This window comes from Gopherus evgoodei, chromosome 10 (assembly GCF_007399415.2).
Source record: "Gopherus evgoodei ecotype Sinaloan lineage chromosome 10, rGopEvg1_v1.p, whole genome shotgun sequence".
Taxonomy (NCBI): domain Eukaryota; kingdom Metazoa; phylum Chordata; order Testudines; family Testudinidae; genus Gopherus; species Gopherus evgoodei.
Window position 1 is genome coordinate 51,712,514 of NC_044331.1, and position 16,015 is coordinate 51,728,528.

Consider the following 16,015-nt stretch of genomic DNA (forward strand, 5'->3'; position numbering starts at 1 on the left):
CCACATGGGGCTTCCTCAGTCCCACCCCCCTCTCCCACAGTGATTTACCTCGCTGGCTGTCCTGGGCACCCGAAACATATTGCTTGGGGAGGGTTGCTTTTGTGGCTTCCCTTTGCTTCCCCGTCAGAAAGTCATTTTTCTGCAGGGAAGCAAAAAAATCTATGGGGGACATATGTTCTGTGCCTGTGCAGTGGTGCAGAATTTCCCCAGGAATATAATATCCTGGGGCCAACACAACAAACAACCAATGATTTGGGGCGAGCCTTGCTGCCTTGCTCTGCCCTGCCCTGCCCTGACCTGCCCTGCCCTTTTGGAAGAAGGTTCCCCCAGCTGGTGAAGCTGAGACAGGGTATTCTCAGGGGAGGAAAGTGTCCCGCTCCAATTTGTTTTATTGGGACATTCCAGCACTGGGTGACCGAGCCCTACAGCTCTTAGTTCCCAGCTATCAAACTGCATCAAGGGCCATTTGCCTGTGGAGGGAGGCTCAGGATCTCTGGCCCAGACCCTCAAAGGGGTGAGGTCCCTAAATACCTTTGAGGCTCCAGGTCTCTGGCTAGAAGCCCCACCCAGTAGCCTTGTGGTCTGAGCACATTCTGCATGGTCCATTAGTGAGCGGGGGGGGTGGGAGGGGTAGCTAGAGAGGTTTGGCAAGGCCATGGGCCTCTTCATAAGGTGGCACCATGCTGGGCTTAGCTGCATCATTACCCCGGACACTCCCTGAAGGGAACCTGGTTGTAAGCTTTTAGAAACGAACCCCATGGCAAGCTCGGGCTGTGCCCCTCAGGATTTGCCTGGGCACAGTTATTGCTAGATCCAGCATTTCTCTGCTGCTTTTCAGCCCATTTCTACTATCAGCTTTTCTTTCCAACTGGCTGCTCGGTTGGGCCAGTCACTGACATGCCTCCAAGAGAAGCTGACCTCTGACCTGGGTGGGGACAGGGACAGAAATGTGGATCCACCCATATTCAAGAATGCTCATGTCATCACTTTGGTTAGGAATCCATTTATTCCAGAGCTTGGCACCTCATCACACCGGTCACCCTCCTTGTTAGAGTCTCTCACTGCTACACGGCTGGCAGGCGCGCCACTCATGTCCTAGTGTGAGCTGCGGAGGAAGGCCCTGCAGCTTGGCGCTTAGCCCTGCTTCAGGCTTCACTCCTTCCAGAGGGCTCACTGCAATGCTTCTCAACCAGCATCGATATACCACAGCACAAACAAGAACCTAGGAACACTGGGCAGATACCTAGAGGCAGCCACTCAACGATATTTAGGCACCTAACAGCCACTGAAATCAGTAAGTACCTTTATAAATCTGTCCCCTCGCGCCTGGCCTTACAGGCTTAGCCCTGCCAGTGGCCATGCGCTGGGTCGCTGTCATGAGCCCATTCTGCAGAGGGGGAAGCTGAGCCTCAGAGGTGCCATGGCTGGCCCAGGGTCACAGCATGTCAGGAGCAGACCAGCCAAGCGAGATCGCCTTCAGAAGGGCACAGAACATGGGGGTCCATTTGAATTAAAGATTTTGTTTCACAAGGCAGAACTGTGTGACTAGGAGCTCCCCAAAGCAGACGCCTGCTGGAAATAAACAACAGGGCAGGAACCACCCACTTTCCATGCACTTCATTCCCCAACCACACTGCAGTCCCCCGCCCCTCCTTCAGCTCTTCTCCTCTCCTCTCCTCTTTTCCCACTTCCTTGGTGTTGGCTGATGCTAGACCATTACACCTCTCGCTTTGCAGGGGCACAGACACTGAGTGGTCATTCTCAGGCCGAGCCCCAAATCACTCACTGTTAGAGGCCGCGTGAGCACGGTGGTTTATTCATTCTGCAGGCCCGGAGGTACTCACAAGCCAAAGCTCCACATGAGCTGATGGACGCGAGAGGTTTCCCGTTAGAGACCCACTAAAGCAGGACACACCAACCATCCTGGAGCTTACTCCAGGGAATGTGGTGAACCTCGGGAGCAGAGATTTGCGTGGCCCTGCCATGTACAGCCCCAATGGGATTAAATGGCCACACGGCCGGCAGGGCTGGGCAATTATGACAGGAGGGAAGCAGCTGCCTGGCGAATTTCCGGGCAGTCCAGTCATAACTGTATAAAGAATTCTCAGCAGCTGGCTCTTGGGAGTCTCTCCGTGGTGGGAGTTCTGGGCCTACCCGTGCATTGAGTGCCTCGTGCTCACACACCGAGCTACACACAGCATCAGGCTGTGAGGTGGGAACATTCTGTCCTGGAGGGACGGGCTCAGCAGTAGCAGGGCAGGAGGGTTTCTTAGGTACAGGGATAAGTGAGATGGGGCTAAATTGCTGGCACTGTGTCCCTCCCGCCCACTTCCATCCATGTCCCCACCACACCCGTCCTGCCTGCCTTTTAACAGTCACGGCTGCCGCAAGCTCATTCCTCAGGCCCGGCAGCCGTTGGAACAACGGCGCCATCATTCACCGTGCTGCTAAGAGAGAGACCCGTCTTTCTGCACCTGAGGAGCATTGGTGCCCCTAGGCCTCAGCACAGCTGGAGCGAGTGCCTCCATCACCCCGCAGCGCTCTGAGCCAGTCGGAGTCCGTGGGGGCGTTCCAGGCCCAGCAGGCCTCAGTTGGTCATGTGGGTCGAGCTGGGAACCAGCCAGTAGACGCTATCATTAAAGTGAGTGTCTGCACCATCCCCTGCCTGCCGCTGACTCGTGCTGGCCGTTCCTGGTGCAGCCGGCCCTCACATCTCGACAATGCAGCACGGAGAGTTTGTTCTGATGGCGTCAGCGATCACCTTGGCGCCAGACTGGCCGATGCGATTCCCCTGCAGACTGGGAGAGGACAAGGGACAGGCATGACCTCAGCGAGTGCACAGCCACACTAGTTCCCAGCACAGTCTGCCTGGCTGGCAGGGATACGGCCACACGCACACTAAGCCCCTGTCCATGGGACTTGGTGTCCCCATGCCCACACGGCATTGTAAACCTGGGCTGACAATTGCTGGAGCCAGGTCTCACAGTCGTGCCTGTGGCCACCATGCAGGACCTTCTGGCTTGGGTCTGTGAGTTGAGCTGCGTCCACACTGCAAACTGACAGGGCTCGACCACCTCCATGCCCCACGCATGATCCTAGGCCCCAGATCCTGAGCTCTTGCTGAGCTGAGTCAGACTGATCTGTGTGGGGGATGGAAGGTGCTTGGGCTTACACCTGAGTCACAGCCTGGGCTCAGTGTGCAGTGTAGACGTGCCCCAGGGGGCTGGGAGACCCCGTCCCCACTGGCGTGACCTCACATACATGGTTTGTGCAAGCTCACGCCACACAGAGGCAGAGCAGCACCCTCTTCAAAACAGCGCCCTGTTTGATACCAGCCCAAACCACATCCGGCTTTGGCTCAGGACCAGATGGGGGACAGCTTGGGAAAGCAGGAGTGGCTGACATAACAGCAGGTGAAGGGCCTATGGCTGAGGGTCCCATGGAGCAGGAGAAGTAGTCCAGTCCTGCAGGCACAGGGGCCCAGCAGGAGCAAGGGATGGTCAGGGAAGGAAAAGCACTGCTCCTCACTTCTGCTGCCCTCTGCCCCCGCCTCCAGCCCCACAAGTCAGCTCGCCCAGGGAAAATCACCCTCCCCCCACTGCCTCAGCCCAGAAATGATGTTCGGCCTGAAAATGCATGCAGCATGCATGGGCCAAGGCCCCTTCCTCATCCCTAGAGGCCCTCTGCTGATGCCAGGGGCCTGGTGTAAGCTCAATTTGGCCTGGGGTGCTTACCTCCAATTCCAAGGCAGCTCTGGGCGCTGAGCCCATCCAAAAGCTGGGAGGCTGGAATCCGTGGCCCAGCATCTGCCTGGGCATTGTTGGGGACACTGCCAAGGAGCAGCCAGTGAGGAGGCCAGCCCAGGCCACGAAGGAGCTGGAGGACCCAGGGGTTGGCACAGCACAGCCCTGTGGGGGTCCTGGAGAAGGTTTGGCTTTCAGGAGGGTTCCACACCAGTGGTGTTTGGCAGGGACTTGGGGGCAGGGCTTCACACCTTCTGTGGAGTTTGGGCGTTCCATTGTGAGGCAGCAGCCTGGGCCGGGGATGGGGTGGAGGAGTGGGCCTCACAAGGGATGCTTTATGCTGCCCACAGAGGGACACTATAGCATAGCCACCAGGGTCCCAGAGGTAGATGAGTTTACGCTCTTTCCCCACGTCTCTGTCCATCGCCCGCATGCATCTGGGCACTCAGCTGCCACTCACTTGATGTAGGTGAGGCCATGGTTTCCGGTCAGAGCTGTGGCGATGCAGATAGCTCCATCCATGCCTAAGGAGTTCTCCTGGAGGCTGAAGGAGAGAAAGACTCATCAAGAAGTGAGGCCTGGAAAAAGCATCAGGCAGATCTGTCAGGGTGGACTGATTTAAATCAAAGCAATTTAAAACACCAGTTGTATTCATGGATTTCAGTCAGCAAGCAGGAAACCTTGATTTCAATCATTGATTTTAACCTTGTTTTTCATTTGTGCTTTTTAGTTATTTTCCTAAAGAAAGTTCGAGTCTCGTTGGTTGGTACCATTACAACTATTTTAATGTGTTAGATACATAAGAAAAAAATTATCAACATTTTGCAACTAAAACAAATTGATTTATTAAACATCTGAACTATTATCTGTAGTTAGTGAACTGAACTGATTGTTTCTGATCAGTCCTGCAAGATTTTAGAACTAGCGGAGCTCGTCATTTTCATTCATAGATTGGGAAAAGAAAACAAGCTTTCCCGCTTTTCTAACTTCTAATCAGTTTCTTAACTTAGAATGAACTAGTCACTCGATCAAACTAGTTGACTAAACTGAAATGAAGAAAATGTTCTCTCTGGACCTGAAAAAAAAAGGTGACTACTGTCAAAAGCTGCTTCAGCATTGCATCAGTCTCTGGGTTCAGCTGCATAGCCACTGTCTTTCATCAGGTCAGTGATTTGGCTTTCTTAAAGACCTCGGCAGCAAATACATACTGCCTAATATATATTTTTTATTTAATTTTAAATGATTTTAATAGAATAGAGTAAGTTTAGGCCTTGACATGATTTTCATAATTTCAATTTTAATTTTAAATAGGCTTATTGTTAAAAATAAACCTGTATTTAATTTAAAAATTAAGAAAGTCTGATTTATTTTATCAGTTAAACCCTCTATTTTTATCCATACTGGGATTTGTCTATTGACTTGGATTTCTTCCTTCATAGCTGGCCTCTTCTCCCTGCCTGATTCCGTCCATGTCACAATAGAGGGTTAGTAACAGTGATGTCACAATCCAGTGATTGTGACATCACAGCTGCTTCCTTGATGATGAAGTGTGATAGAACAATCTATCACTAGCAGTCAGAACAAAGGAAGCCAGTTAGGGCCAAAGCTGCTGTTTAGATACAGAAAAGATACATGACAGCTTGGAAGCATTTTGGTGATTCATTGTAAACAATGCTGGTGGCAACACCTGTAGTTAAGGTTGCCTGACACTTTCCATTGTAAGACTCCATTTTCAGTTATAACTTTGACCATTTGGATTGAAATTTTCCATGCTGGACATCAGCCTCAGGCTGAATTTGTTTGGAACATTTCAGCAAAGGCCGTTCAGCCATTTCCAAGACAGATTGAGGGGGTTAAATCTGATGCACTGAATGAGGCAGGGGTCCAGTGGGGGAAAAAAATAGTATGTGATCAGATAATTAAAACCTGTATCATGATGCGTGTGCACAAGGGAGCCAAATTAAGATTGCACAGGGAACCTTCATTCTGGCACTTCTTCACTTTTGAGTGCTGGACTTTCCAGCCTTTTACTGTAGCTTTGGAATGCAGGGGGTTTTTAGCATTTGCTCCAGCATGGCAGCTACTTACTTCAGAACACGGAGACTGCGGTTAACCTTCAGTGCGTTGGCCATAGCTTTGGCTCCAGCCAAACCAATGGAGTTTCCTCTCAAGCTGCAGGGAAGCCAGGAAATACAGAAGGGCGATTAGGACCAAGAGCGCCGAAGGCTAATACAGAGATTCCATAGAACCCAGGAGGCAGGTTGAGGGACAGTGGGGAACACAGAGCACATGCCAGTTAGCCTGGGGCTTAGACATGCTGGAACTGAGGGCTCCCAAAGCATTTCCAGCCCAATGAGCTGGACGTGCTACAGAACAGATGGATTTGTTTCCTGGAAGGGCCCAAGGGGAGGTAAGTCACAGAGACTGCTTGGAGAAGGGGCGCAGCTGGGTAACACTTACTCCAGAGTTGTGAGGGTTCTGTTAACAACTAGGGCCTCTGCCAGGGCTTTGGCCCCGCTCACCCCGATCGAAGCCACCTGGAGGCTGCAAGAGAACAAGGAATGTTCAGTGTAATTCACGGCACGCTATCCCAGCAGGCCTGCACCTATCAGATGCGCGTTATACTGAGCAGGCAAACCGGAGCCCAAGAAACCCAGGCTGCCAGGGCCAGCTTCACAAGCCAACACCATTCTTCTCCGAGCACATTCATCCTCGGGGGCTGACGTGAGGGCATTGATCCAGCCAAGGATGTATTGATGAGCTGGGCAGATGGCAGCACATTCTCTGTTAAAACACTCAGCCCACCGAGTGACTCGCAAATGAAGAGGAAGCTATAAATGGAGTCCAGCACAGACAGACACACACCAGTCTCTATGAGCTAATTACTACAAAGCAGGGCTGGCTCCCTGCTGCCAGGCGGTCAGTCGGCTGGCTCTCTGCTGAAGTGCAGTGCGGCAGGTACCTATAGCCATCCCCTAGCAGCAATTACTTCTGTCCAATGAATTAGCAGCCTGCGGGAGCTCCCCTTCCTGTAGGACCCTGAGGCAGACTTTATTAGCTCTGGCACTTCACCTGGGGCAGGCCCAGCTAAACCCCCACTGTCTCTGCCTGTGACAATCCAACGGCAACAGAAGAGTGAAATTTCTAATGTAAGCAGAGTCAGGATAAGCTCTACACTGACATCTGGTGGAAAGAAGTTCAGAGAGTGTATTTGCATAGGTACGCCCACTCTATCCCAGACTCCCAAGCTGTGGGATTGCTTGGTGACAAATTGCTCACCCTCTGTTGGGTGGTACTGGCTAGACATGGGACATGGGTTCCAAAACCCAGAGAATTGAGAGAGGTGGGGAACAGGTATCTGTACCTGGTGGGGCAGTTGCCCTGTGGAGCTAGAAGCACCAGTTGCACCTCCTCCTCTCTCCACGGTGGAATGTCAGAGTTGATTTTTTTATTCTCTCAAGAATCTAAATACAAGTTACTGAGCTGAATGCCCTTTGGGCTAATGGTGCACTAGCACTGGGGCTCCCCCACTAAGAGCTGAGATCACTAAGAGTTGAAATCACAAAAAAAGCTGAAATGACTGAGCTGAGAGCACTGAGCATTGTGCTAACTAGTGGGGGAGCCTGAAGATATGCTGTGGAACAGAGCAGCTGGTGGAGTGGAGCAGTGGTGGGGATGGCTGGAGCGGATCACGGGACAGCTGGTGGCAGCAGAGCGGAGTAGCTGTGGCACGGGTGGAGCGGCCCACAGAGTGAGCAGAGCCGAGCAGTTTTGCAGAGCAGCTCATGGAGAAGAGCAGCTGGTGGAGCGGAGCAGTTCCTGAGGATGGCTGGAGGAGCAGAGTGGAGCAGCTGGTAAAGCGGAGCAGTTTCTGGAGAAGGCGGAAGCAGAACCCACGGAGAGGCAGGGCAGTTGGCCCCGGACCACGTAAGGTGCCCCTTTCTACCCAGGCTGGGGGGGGGACCTCTACAGATAGACTCTCGAACTCTGGGGTGGCATTGACCAGAGACTTTTGGGTTGTTGGACTTTGGGGTGATTGGACTTAAAACCCTAAGCGGAAAAAGGACAGTGTCAAACGTACTTGGAGGTGGGTTTTTGTTTATGGTTTGTGTTATAACCCGGTTTGTGGTGTTTCTCCAATGGGATGCCGCATTGATTCCTTCCTTTATTAAAAAAAGATTTTGCTACACTCAGACTCCGTGCTTGCGAGAGGCGAAGTATTGCCTCCTAGAGGCGCCCAGGGGGGTGTGGTATGTGAGTGTCCCAGGTCACTGGGTGGGGGCTCGAGCCGGTTATGCATTGTGTTACTGAAACGGAACCCCTGGATACTGAACCCAGCCCATGTTGCTGCCAACTAGAGGGGCAGAAGGGTTACACTAATAGGCTCAGTCCCCAGGAGACATGGCTCAACCATTCACCCCCAGGCAATAGGTTTCCTTCGCAGTCCCATGGCCCCACTCTCCTTCCCCCCTTCATAAACACACCTCTTAGCTCAGCCTGACACACTCATTCCTGCCATTCTAATGAGCAGGATCTAATGTCACTCTACCACCTGGCCTGCCTCCACCAGCCGTGCACCCCCATGCAGCATGGTGACCAGGGGTATGGCCCCATCACTTTTTATTAGCCGCAAGGGCGAGCGATGTGAGGAAGGGGACATAGAGGCGTGAGCAGGGCGTGGGGTCTTGGGAGGAAGAGGCAGGGCCGGGGCTCAGGGAGAAGGAGCAGCACAGGCGTAGGGATGCAGTTCAGGCACCAGTGCCTCCCCCTTTAGGGAGCCTGTGCTCACTAGTCAGACTGGGAGCCCTTACCTAGTGGGACTGGTGCAACTGTCTCATTACCAAACTCTCCAAAAGACCAGCACCTGGAGGACTAGGAGGGGCCGGGGAGCAGCAGGTTCCGGTTGCCTGGAGGGTCTCGGTTCAGATGGGGCCAGCAGGCTGAGTGCCCCGGCTCTGCACATCACTACACATTTCACAGACGGGGCATATTCCCTCCTCCGCCCCGCGTGGACACTTACCAGAGGGTGGTGAGCGTGGTGTTCACCTTCAGAGCAGCAGCGAGGGCAATCATGCCTTCATCTCCAATAGCGTTCTCCTGCAAACTGAAACACAGCATGGGCCACGTGACAGCATTGTCCCCTCGAGCACGTACATGGGGAAACGGGTCACACGGGCAAGGGTCAATGGCTCCTGACAGGGTCGGGACACAAGCTGGCTCCCCTGAGCAGTATGCCCCAAAATGCTGCAGCTTCCAGGTGACACACGCAGACCACTGCCCCATGGCGAGATGGGGGGTGTGCTGTTAGCCCGTGGAACTGCCTAGTGACAGGATCCAGCCGCTTGGAAACCAGGTGTATGTTTTTAAGTGAGGATAATTAGCCACTGGGACAACTGACCAAGGGTTGTGGTGAATTCTCCGCCACTAGCCATTTTTATATCAAGATGGGATGTCTTGCTAAAAACTCTGCTCTGGGAATTACTGTGGGGCAGGTGTCACGGAGTGTGGGGAGTCCAGTCCTGCACCCCTCTTCCTGGGACCCACAGTGACTCTTAGCCAGCCAGTAAAACAGAAGGTTTATTGGACAACAGGAACACAGGTTACTTCAGAGCTTGCAGGCACAGTCAGGACCCCTCCATCCAGTCCTTCTCGGCTTTCAGGGTGCTTGGATCCTAGCTAGGATACCCTGAATTCCGCCCACACAGCCCCAAGCCCAAACTCAAACTGCTTCCCTCCTGCCGCTCCCTTCCTTTGTCCCCCTTCCCAGGCAAAGGTGTTGACCTTTCCCCTCCCTTACCTAGCTCAGGTTACAGGCTCCGGTATTGTCCATCCCCTAAAGTCCTCCCCTGCTCTCCCATTCCCCACACAGACAGCCCCTACTCCATCACTCTCTCCCCCCTTCGAGACTGAACTGAGCGGGGTCACTCTGCCCAGTGACCTGGGGAAGTTCAGGGCCCCCTCTCTGGGACAACGCGTCCGCTATTAGGTTGGCACTTCCCTTCACATGGACCACGTCCATGTCATAGTCCTGCAGGAGCAGGCTCCACCTCAGGAGCTTGGCCTTGGCTCCTTTCATCTGGTGCAGCCAGGTCAGGGGAGAGTGGTCGGTGTACACGGTGAAGTGTCGCCCAAAGAGATATGGCTCTAGCTTCTTAAGGGCCCACACCATGGCCAGGCATTCCTTCTCGATGGCCGCGTAGTTTTGTTCCTGGGGTAGCAGCTTCTTACTCAGGTACATGATGGGGTGTCTCTCCCCCTTTTCATCCTCCTGCATTAACACCGCCCCAGTCCCGTGTCTGAGGTGTCGGTGAACACCATAAAGGTTTGTCAAAATCTGGGTTTGCCAGAACTGGGCCACTAACCAGAGCCTCCTTCAGTGCCCGGAAAGCCTCCTGGCACTGCTCAGTCCAGATCACCTGGTCTGGCTTCCCCTTTTTGCACAGTTCAGTGATGGGGCCTGCTATGGCACTAAAATGGGGCATGAGCCTTCGATAGTACCCCGCCATCCCAATAAAGGCCTGGACCTGCTTTTTGGTTTGGGGAGCAGGCCAGTCTCTGATCACCTCCACCTTGGCTGGTTCCGGCTTCAGGCAGCCGCTCCCCACCCGATGGCCCAGGTAAGATACTTCAGCCATCCCCGCCTTGCACTTCTCAGCCTTTACTGTTAACCCAGCCTTTCGGAGTTGGTCCAGGACTTGTTTAACCTGGGACATGTGGTCCTCCCAGGTCTGGCTGAAGATGCAGATGTCATCAATATACGCCACGGCAAAATTCTCCATCCCCCTCAGTAGCTGATCCACCAGGCGCTGGAAGGTGGCCGGCGCTCCCTTGAGGCCGAAGGGCAGGGTCAGAAACTCGTAGAGCCCCAGAGGGGTGATAAAGGCCGATTTCAGCCTGGCATCTACGTCCAGCGGCACTTGCCAGTAGCCCTTTGTAAGTTCCATAGTGGTGAGGTACCGAGCACCTCCCAGCTTGTCTAGGAGCTCGTCAGGCCTGGGCATGGGGTAGGCATCAGATACGGTGATGGCATTGAGCTTTCAATAGTCTACACAGAACCGGATTGACCCATCCGTCTTGGGGATCAGCACCACTGGTAAGGCCCAAGGGCTGGAAGATGGCTGGATCACCCCCAAAGCCAGCATGTCCCTGACCTCTCTTTCAAGATCCTGGGCAGTTTTACCAGTGACCGGAAAAGGGGAGCATCTTATAGGGGGATGTGACCCGGTCTCCACCCGGTGGACAGTCAAATTAGTGCGTCCAGGCTGGTTGGAAAACAGCTGTCGGTATAGATGCAGCAGCCCCCTGATCTCAGCGTGCTGGCCCGGGGTCAGCTGATCAGAGAGGGGAATCGCCTCCAGGGGGGAACCAGCTTTTGTCCCTGGGAATGGATCCACTAAGGGGTCATCTCCCTGCCCCTCCCAATGTCCACACATGGCCAACACCACATTCCCCCTGTCATAGTATGGTTTCATCATGTTCACATGGTACACCCGACGGTGATGTGCCCGGTTTGATAGCTCCACCACATAGTTTACCTCATTCAGTTGCTTGATAACCTTGAAGGGCCCTTCCCAGGCGGCCTGGAGTTTGTTTCTCCTCACGGGGATGAGAACCATCACCTGATCCCCGGTGGCGAAGGCACGGGCCCGTCCCGTGCGGTCATACCAGACCTTCTGCCTCCTCTGGGCTCGGGCCAGATTCTCCCTGGCCAGGCCCATGAGCTCGGCCAGTCTTTCCTGGCAGGTCAGGACATACGCCACCACTGACTCTCCCTCGGAAGCAGCCTTCCCCTCCCATTCGTCCCTCATCAGGTCTAGGGACCCCCTTATCCATCTTCCATACAACAGTTCGAAAGGTGAAAACCCGGTAGATTCCTGGGGTACCTCCCTGTACGCGAACAGCAAGTGAGGTAAGTACTTGTCCCAGTCCTGTGGGTGCTGGTTCATAAATGTTTTTAGCATCATCTTCAGCATCCTGTTGAACCTTTCCACCAGCCCGTTGGACTAGGGGTGATACGCTGAGGCCCAGTTGTGCTGGACCCCACATTTCTGCCATAAGGACCGGAGCAGGGCCGACACGAAGTTGGACCTCTGATCCGTTAAGACCTCCTTGGGGAACCCCACTCGGCTGAAAATTGTCAGCAGCGCATCTGCCACTGTGTCTGCTTCGATAGAGGACAAGGCCACTGCCTCAGGGTAGTGAGTGGCAAAATCCACCACCACCAGGATGTATTTCTTCCCTGACCGGGTCGTCTTGCTGAGGGGTCCCACTATGTCCATGGCCACCTTCTGGAAAGGTTCTTCTATGATGGGTAAAGGCCTCAAAGCCGCTTTCCCCTTGTCCCGGGCCTTCCCCACCCTCTGGCAGGGGTCACAGGATTGGCAGTACTGTCGGACCTGGGTAAAGACCCCAGGCCAGTAAAAGTTCTGTAGCAGGCTCTGCCTGGTGCGCCGGATTCCCTGGTGCCCTGCGAGAGGGATGTCATGGGCCAGGTACAGCAGCTTGTGGCGAAACTTCTGGGGGGCCACCAGCTGCCTCCTGATCCCCCATGACTCTACTTCCCATGGGGGAGCCCATTCTCGGTACAGGAACACCTTCTCCCACAGGAACCTCTCCTTGCAACCTCTCTGCATGGTCTGTACCGCACTAAGGTCAGCCCGATCCCTGGGCTTCCGCAAGGAGGGATCTTTCTGCAACTTGACCTGGAACTCAGCAGCTGGGACAGGGATGGGTACCGGCTCTCTCTTGCTGGCTGGGTCTGAGGCCGCAGTCTCTCTGAACCGTGCCCCTGGGCGTTCCCCGCCCCCTGGGTTAGGGTCCTGCACCTCGGGTCGAGTACCTTCCCCGTTGTTGGGGTGCAGTGCCCTTTGCCGACTCTGACTACGAGTCATGACTAGGGCACTCTGGGTGTTACTAGGCCAGTCCTCGAGGTCCCCTCCCATTAACACGTCCGTGGGCAAATATGGGTGTACCCCCACATCCTTGGGGCCCTCCTTGGCCCCCCACTTCAGGTGTACCCTCGCCACGGGCACCTTGAATGGGGTCCCGCCCACGCCCATCAGGGTCAGGTAGGTGTTGGGCACCATCCGATCTGAGGCCACCACCTCGGGCCGGGCCAGTGTCACCTCTGCGCCCGTGTCCCAGTACCCAGTGACCTCCCTCCCATCTACCTCCAGGGAAACAATGCACTCTTTCTGGAGGGGCAGCCCCCCGCCCACTCAGTAAACCAAAAACCTGGAGCCTAGAGCATCCAGCCCCCCAGAGGAGCTGATCTGGGGACCTCCTCTCTCCTTCACAGGTAGTATGTTGCCAGCCCCCCTTTCCTGGGAATGTAGCACCTCCTCCGATTGGGTTTTTACCCAGTCCACCCTCTGCGGGTTGGGTCTGCTTGGTCTGTCCCTGAGCTTGGGGAACTGGGCCCACATGTGGCCTCGTTGGCCACAGCGATAGCAGCCCACGTCTCGTGGGTCCCCTTGAGTGGGTCGGAGGGACCTGACGCTGGATGTTCCCCTTTTGGGGGGGTTCTCCATAGGCCCCCTTTGGGAGGTCCCATGATGACTCTCTCTCTGCGTTGAGGCAGGCCTGCTCCTTCGAGACTCCTCCCTGCCATCCCCTGCCCGACTGTCCACAAATTGGTCAGCCAGCTGGCCTGTGTGCTGTGGGTTCTCCGGCTTCTGGTCCATCAACCACAGCCTCAAGTCGGACGGGCCCTGCTCGTACAGGTGCTCTAGTATGAATAGGTCAAGCAGGTCCTCTTTAGTTTGGGCCCCAGCTGTCCACTTGCGGGCATAACCCTGCGCCCGGTTGACCAGTTGTAGATATGTGACCTCACGGGTTTTACGCTGACTCCAGAACTTTTTCTGGTACATCTCAGGAGTCAGCCCAAACTCGCGGAGCAGGGCCTGTTTGAACAGTTCGTAGTCCCCTGCCTCAGCCCCTTTCAGTCGGCTGTACACCTCCACGGCTGTGGAGTCCAGTAAGGGAGTGAGAACTGCGATCCTGTCTGCAGGGTCAACCCTGTGCAGCTCGCAGGCATTCTCAAAGGCAGTCAGGAAGGTATCTATGTCCTCCCCCTCCTTACGCCAGGGCAGCAAGTGCTTATCAAAGCTCTTTGTAGGCTTGGGTCCCCCCTTACTCACCGCAGCCGGGGCCTCACTGCTCCTCAGCTGGGCCAGGTCCAGCTCATGTTTACGCTGTTTCTCCTTCTCCTCCCGCTCATGCTTATGCTGGTTCTCCTCATGTTTACACTGTTTCACCTTCTCCTCCAGCTCTTGCCTCTTTAACTTGAGCTCCTCCCGTTTCAGCTCCCTTTCATATTCCAGCCGCATCCACTCCACGGATGCCGAGCGTCACCGGGAGGATCCCCTGCTGGGGGGTGAGCTTCACTGGCAGGATCCCCTGCTGGCCAGGGGGGCCACGGTGCCCTCGGTATTCACTGGGCTTCTCCTCACCCTTCCCCTAGGCCTAGGAAGGGGGGGGGTCTCGGGAAACCCTCGTCCGCCGGCTGACCACTCCCAGCGGGGACAGACACTGGTGCCTCAACTGCATCTGCCCGGCTGCTTCCCTCAGAGACAGGGCTCCGTTCATTCATGCGGTCTCCCTGCTCCAGCTGGGCAATCAGCTGGTCCTTGCTGAGCCTCCCCAGGCGCAGCCCCCTCTGCTTGCACAGCTCCAGCAGGTTGCACTTGAGCAGCTTGGCATACATCTTCCTGCTGGCCACTCACAGGCTGGGGTGCTCGCCGCTCCCCACGGTTTCCAGGGGGACCCCAAGTGCACCAGCCCTTCTTGAGGTCACCAGCTCTCTGACAGGGTCGAGCTGCAGACTCCTTCTCCCCTGGGACCGCTCGCTGCAATCCCCCGGGGGACCCTGTTACTGCAAAGTCCTTCTCACTGGGCACACACTCCCAGGGGTTAATCACCCCTTCGTTACTGCTCCCCAGTCACTTACTGCAGGAAGCTTCATCCACGGGGTGCAGTATATCCCACCTCTGCCACCAGTTTTCACGGAGTGTGGGGGGAGTCCAGTCCTGCACCCCTCTTCCTGGGACCCACAGTGACTCTTAGCCAGCCAGTAAAACAGAAGGTTTATTGGACAACAGGAACACAGGTTACAGCAGAGCTTGCAGGCACAGTCAGGACCCCTCCATCCAGTCCTTCTGGGCTTTCAGGGTGCTTGGATCCTAGCTAGGATACCCTGAATTCTGCCCACACAGCCCCAAGCCCAAACTCAAACTGCTTCCCTCCTGCCACTCCCTTCCTTTGTCCCCCTTCCCGGGCAAAGGTGTTGACCTTTCCCCTCCCTTACCTAGCTCAGGTTACAGGCTCCGGTATTGTCCATCCCCTAAAGTCCTCCCCTGCTCTCCCATTCCCCACACAGACAGCCCCTACTCCATCACAGCAGGTCTCTGGCCTGTGGAATACAGGAGGTCGGCCTAGTTGATCCCATCCCTTCTGACCCTGGAGGCAGAGTCGATGGAGCCCAGAGGGGCAGTGAACAGCTCTCTCTCAATAGGGTGAAATTCAGAGGGTGCCGGGCACTGAGATGTAAGGCAACAAAAATATCTAGTACAGGGTGACCAGCTGTCCAGATATTAGGGGCTCTGTCTGTATATGCAAGTAGCCCCTCTCCTCGGTGCAACATTGTGGCATTATGACCCTCTCCTCCACCACCCAAAGGCTGGTGGCAGACCCCCCCCTCCCCCCCAGCCAGAACACCGAGCAGGCCTAGTGGCCCCGAAGGGGGATACTGCAGGACCCTGACTGTGTGGATCATGAGCGGTTTATTGTGAGGGGGTGATGGGCTGGCTGAGGGAGGGTGTGGGTCCCTGGAGGGACCAGCAGGACAAGACTGGGGAACCACTAGTCTAGAGTGTGCTCAGTGGGATCCCCTGCTGGCTCCGGCCAATCAGAGGTAAGTGACTAGGACACAGCGAGATGGGTGCATGTCCTGAACAGAACCTCCTTTGCTGGGGGAGCAAAGGCGCAAGCGCCCCCAGAAAATCTCCCTCAGCAGACAGCTGAGCCCACGAAGGGCTGCTCCCCATTCCTGCTTGGCTTCCTGCCCTCCCCCAGTCCACAGCTCAGCCACACATGCCACATGTGGCCCCTGCCAGAGAGTCCCTGAGCCAAACAGGACGTGCTCCCTGAGACAACTTTGCAACGTCCCCACAGCACAGGGCTTTGGAGCTGCTGGGAGGGTTAGGGGATCCTGATCTGCTCCTCCAGCACAAACACCTAACTCCCCCCCACCCTGGTGCCCTCGGGCCCCGAGC

At 55.3% G+C, this 16,015-nt stretch overlaps 1 protein-coding gene across 1 annotated transcript in view; it reads right to left on the reverse strand.

The window, feature by feature from the left end:
* Positions 1 to 987: 987 nt before the first annotated feature.
* Positions 988 to 16,015, reverse strand: part of NLRC3 (NLR family CARD domain containing 3) — a 93,593-nt gene continuing 78,565 nt past the window's right edge. The window contains exons 15-19 of the mRNA XM_030577762.1: positions 8,764 to 8,847; positions 6,204 to 6,287; positions 5,832 to 5,915; positions 4,204 to 4,287; positions 988 to 2,798 (exon numbers count right to left, since the gene is read on the reverse strand). Of these exons, the coding sequence (XP_030433622.1) occupies positions 2,708 to 2,798; positions 4,204 to 4,287; positions 5,832 to 5,915; positions 6,204 to 6,287; positions 8,764 to 8,847 (427 nt within the window). The 3' untranslated portion in view covers positions 988 to 2,707. The remainder of the gene's footprint in view (positions 2,799 to 4,203; positions 4,288 to 5,831; positions 5,916 to 6,203; positions 6,288 to 8,763; positions 8,848 to 16,015) is intronic.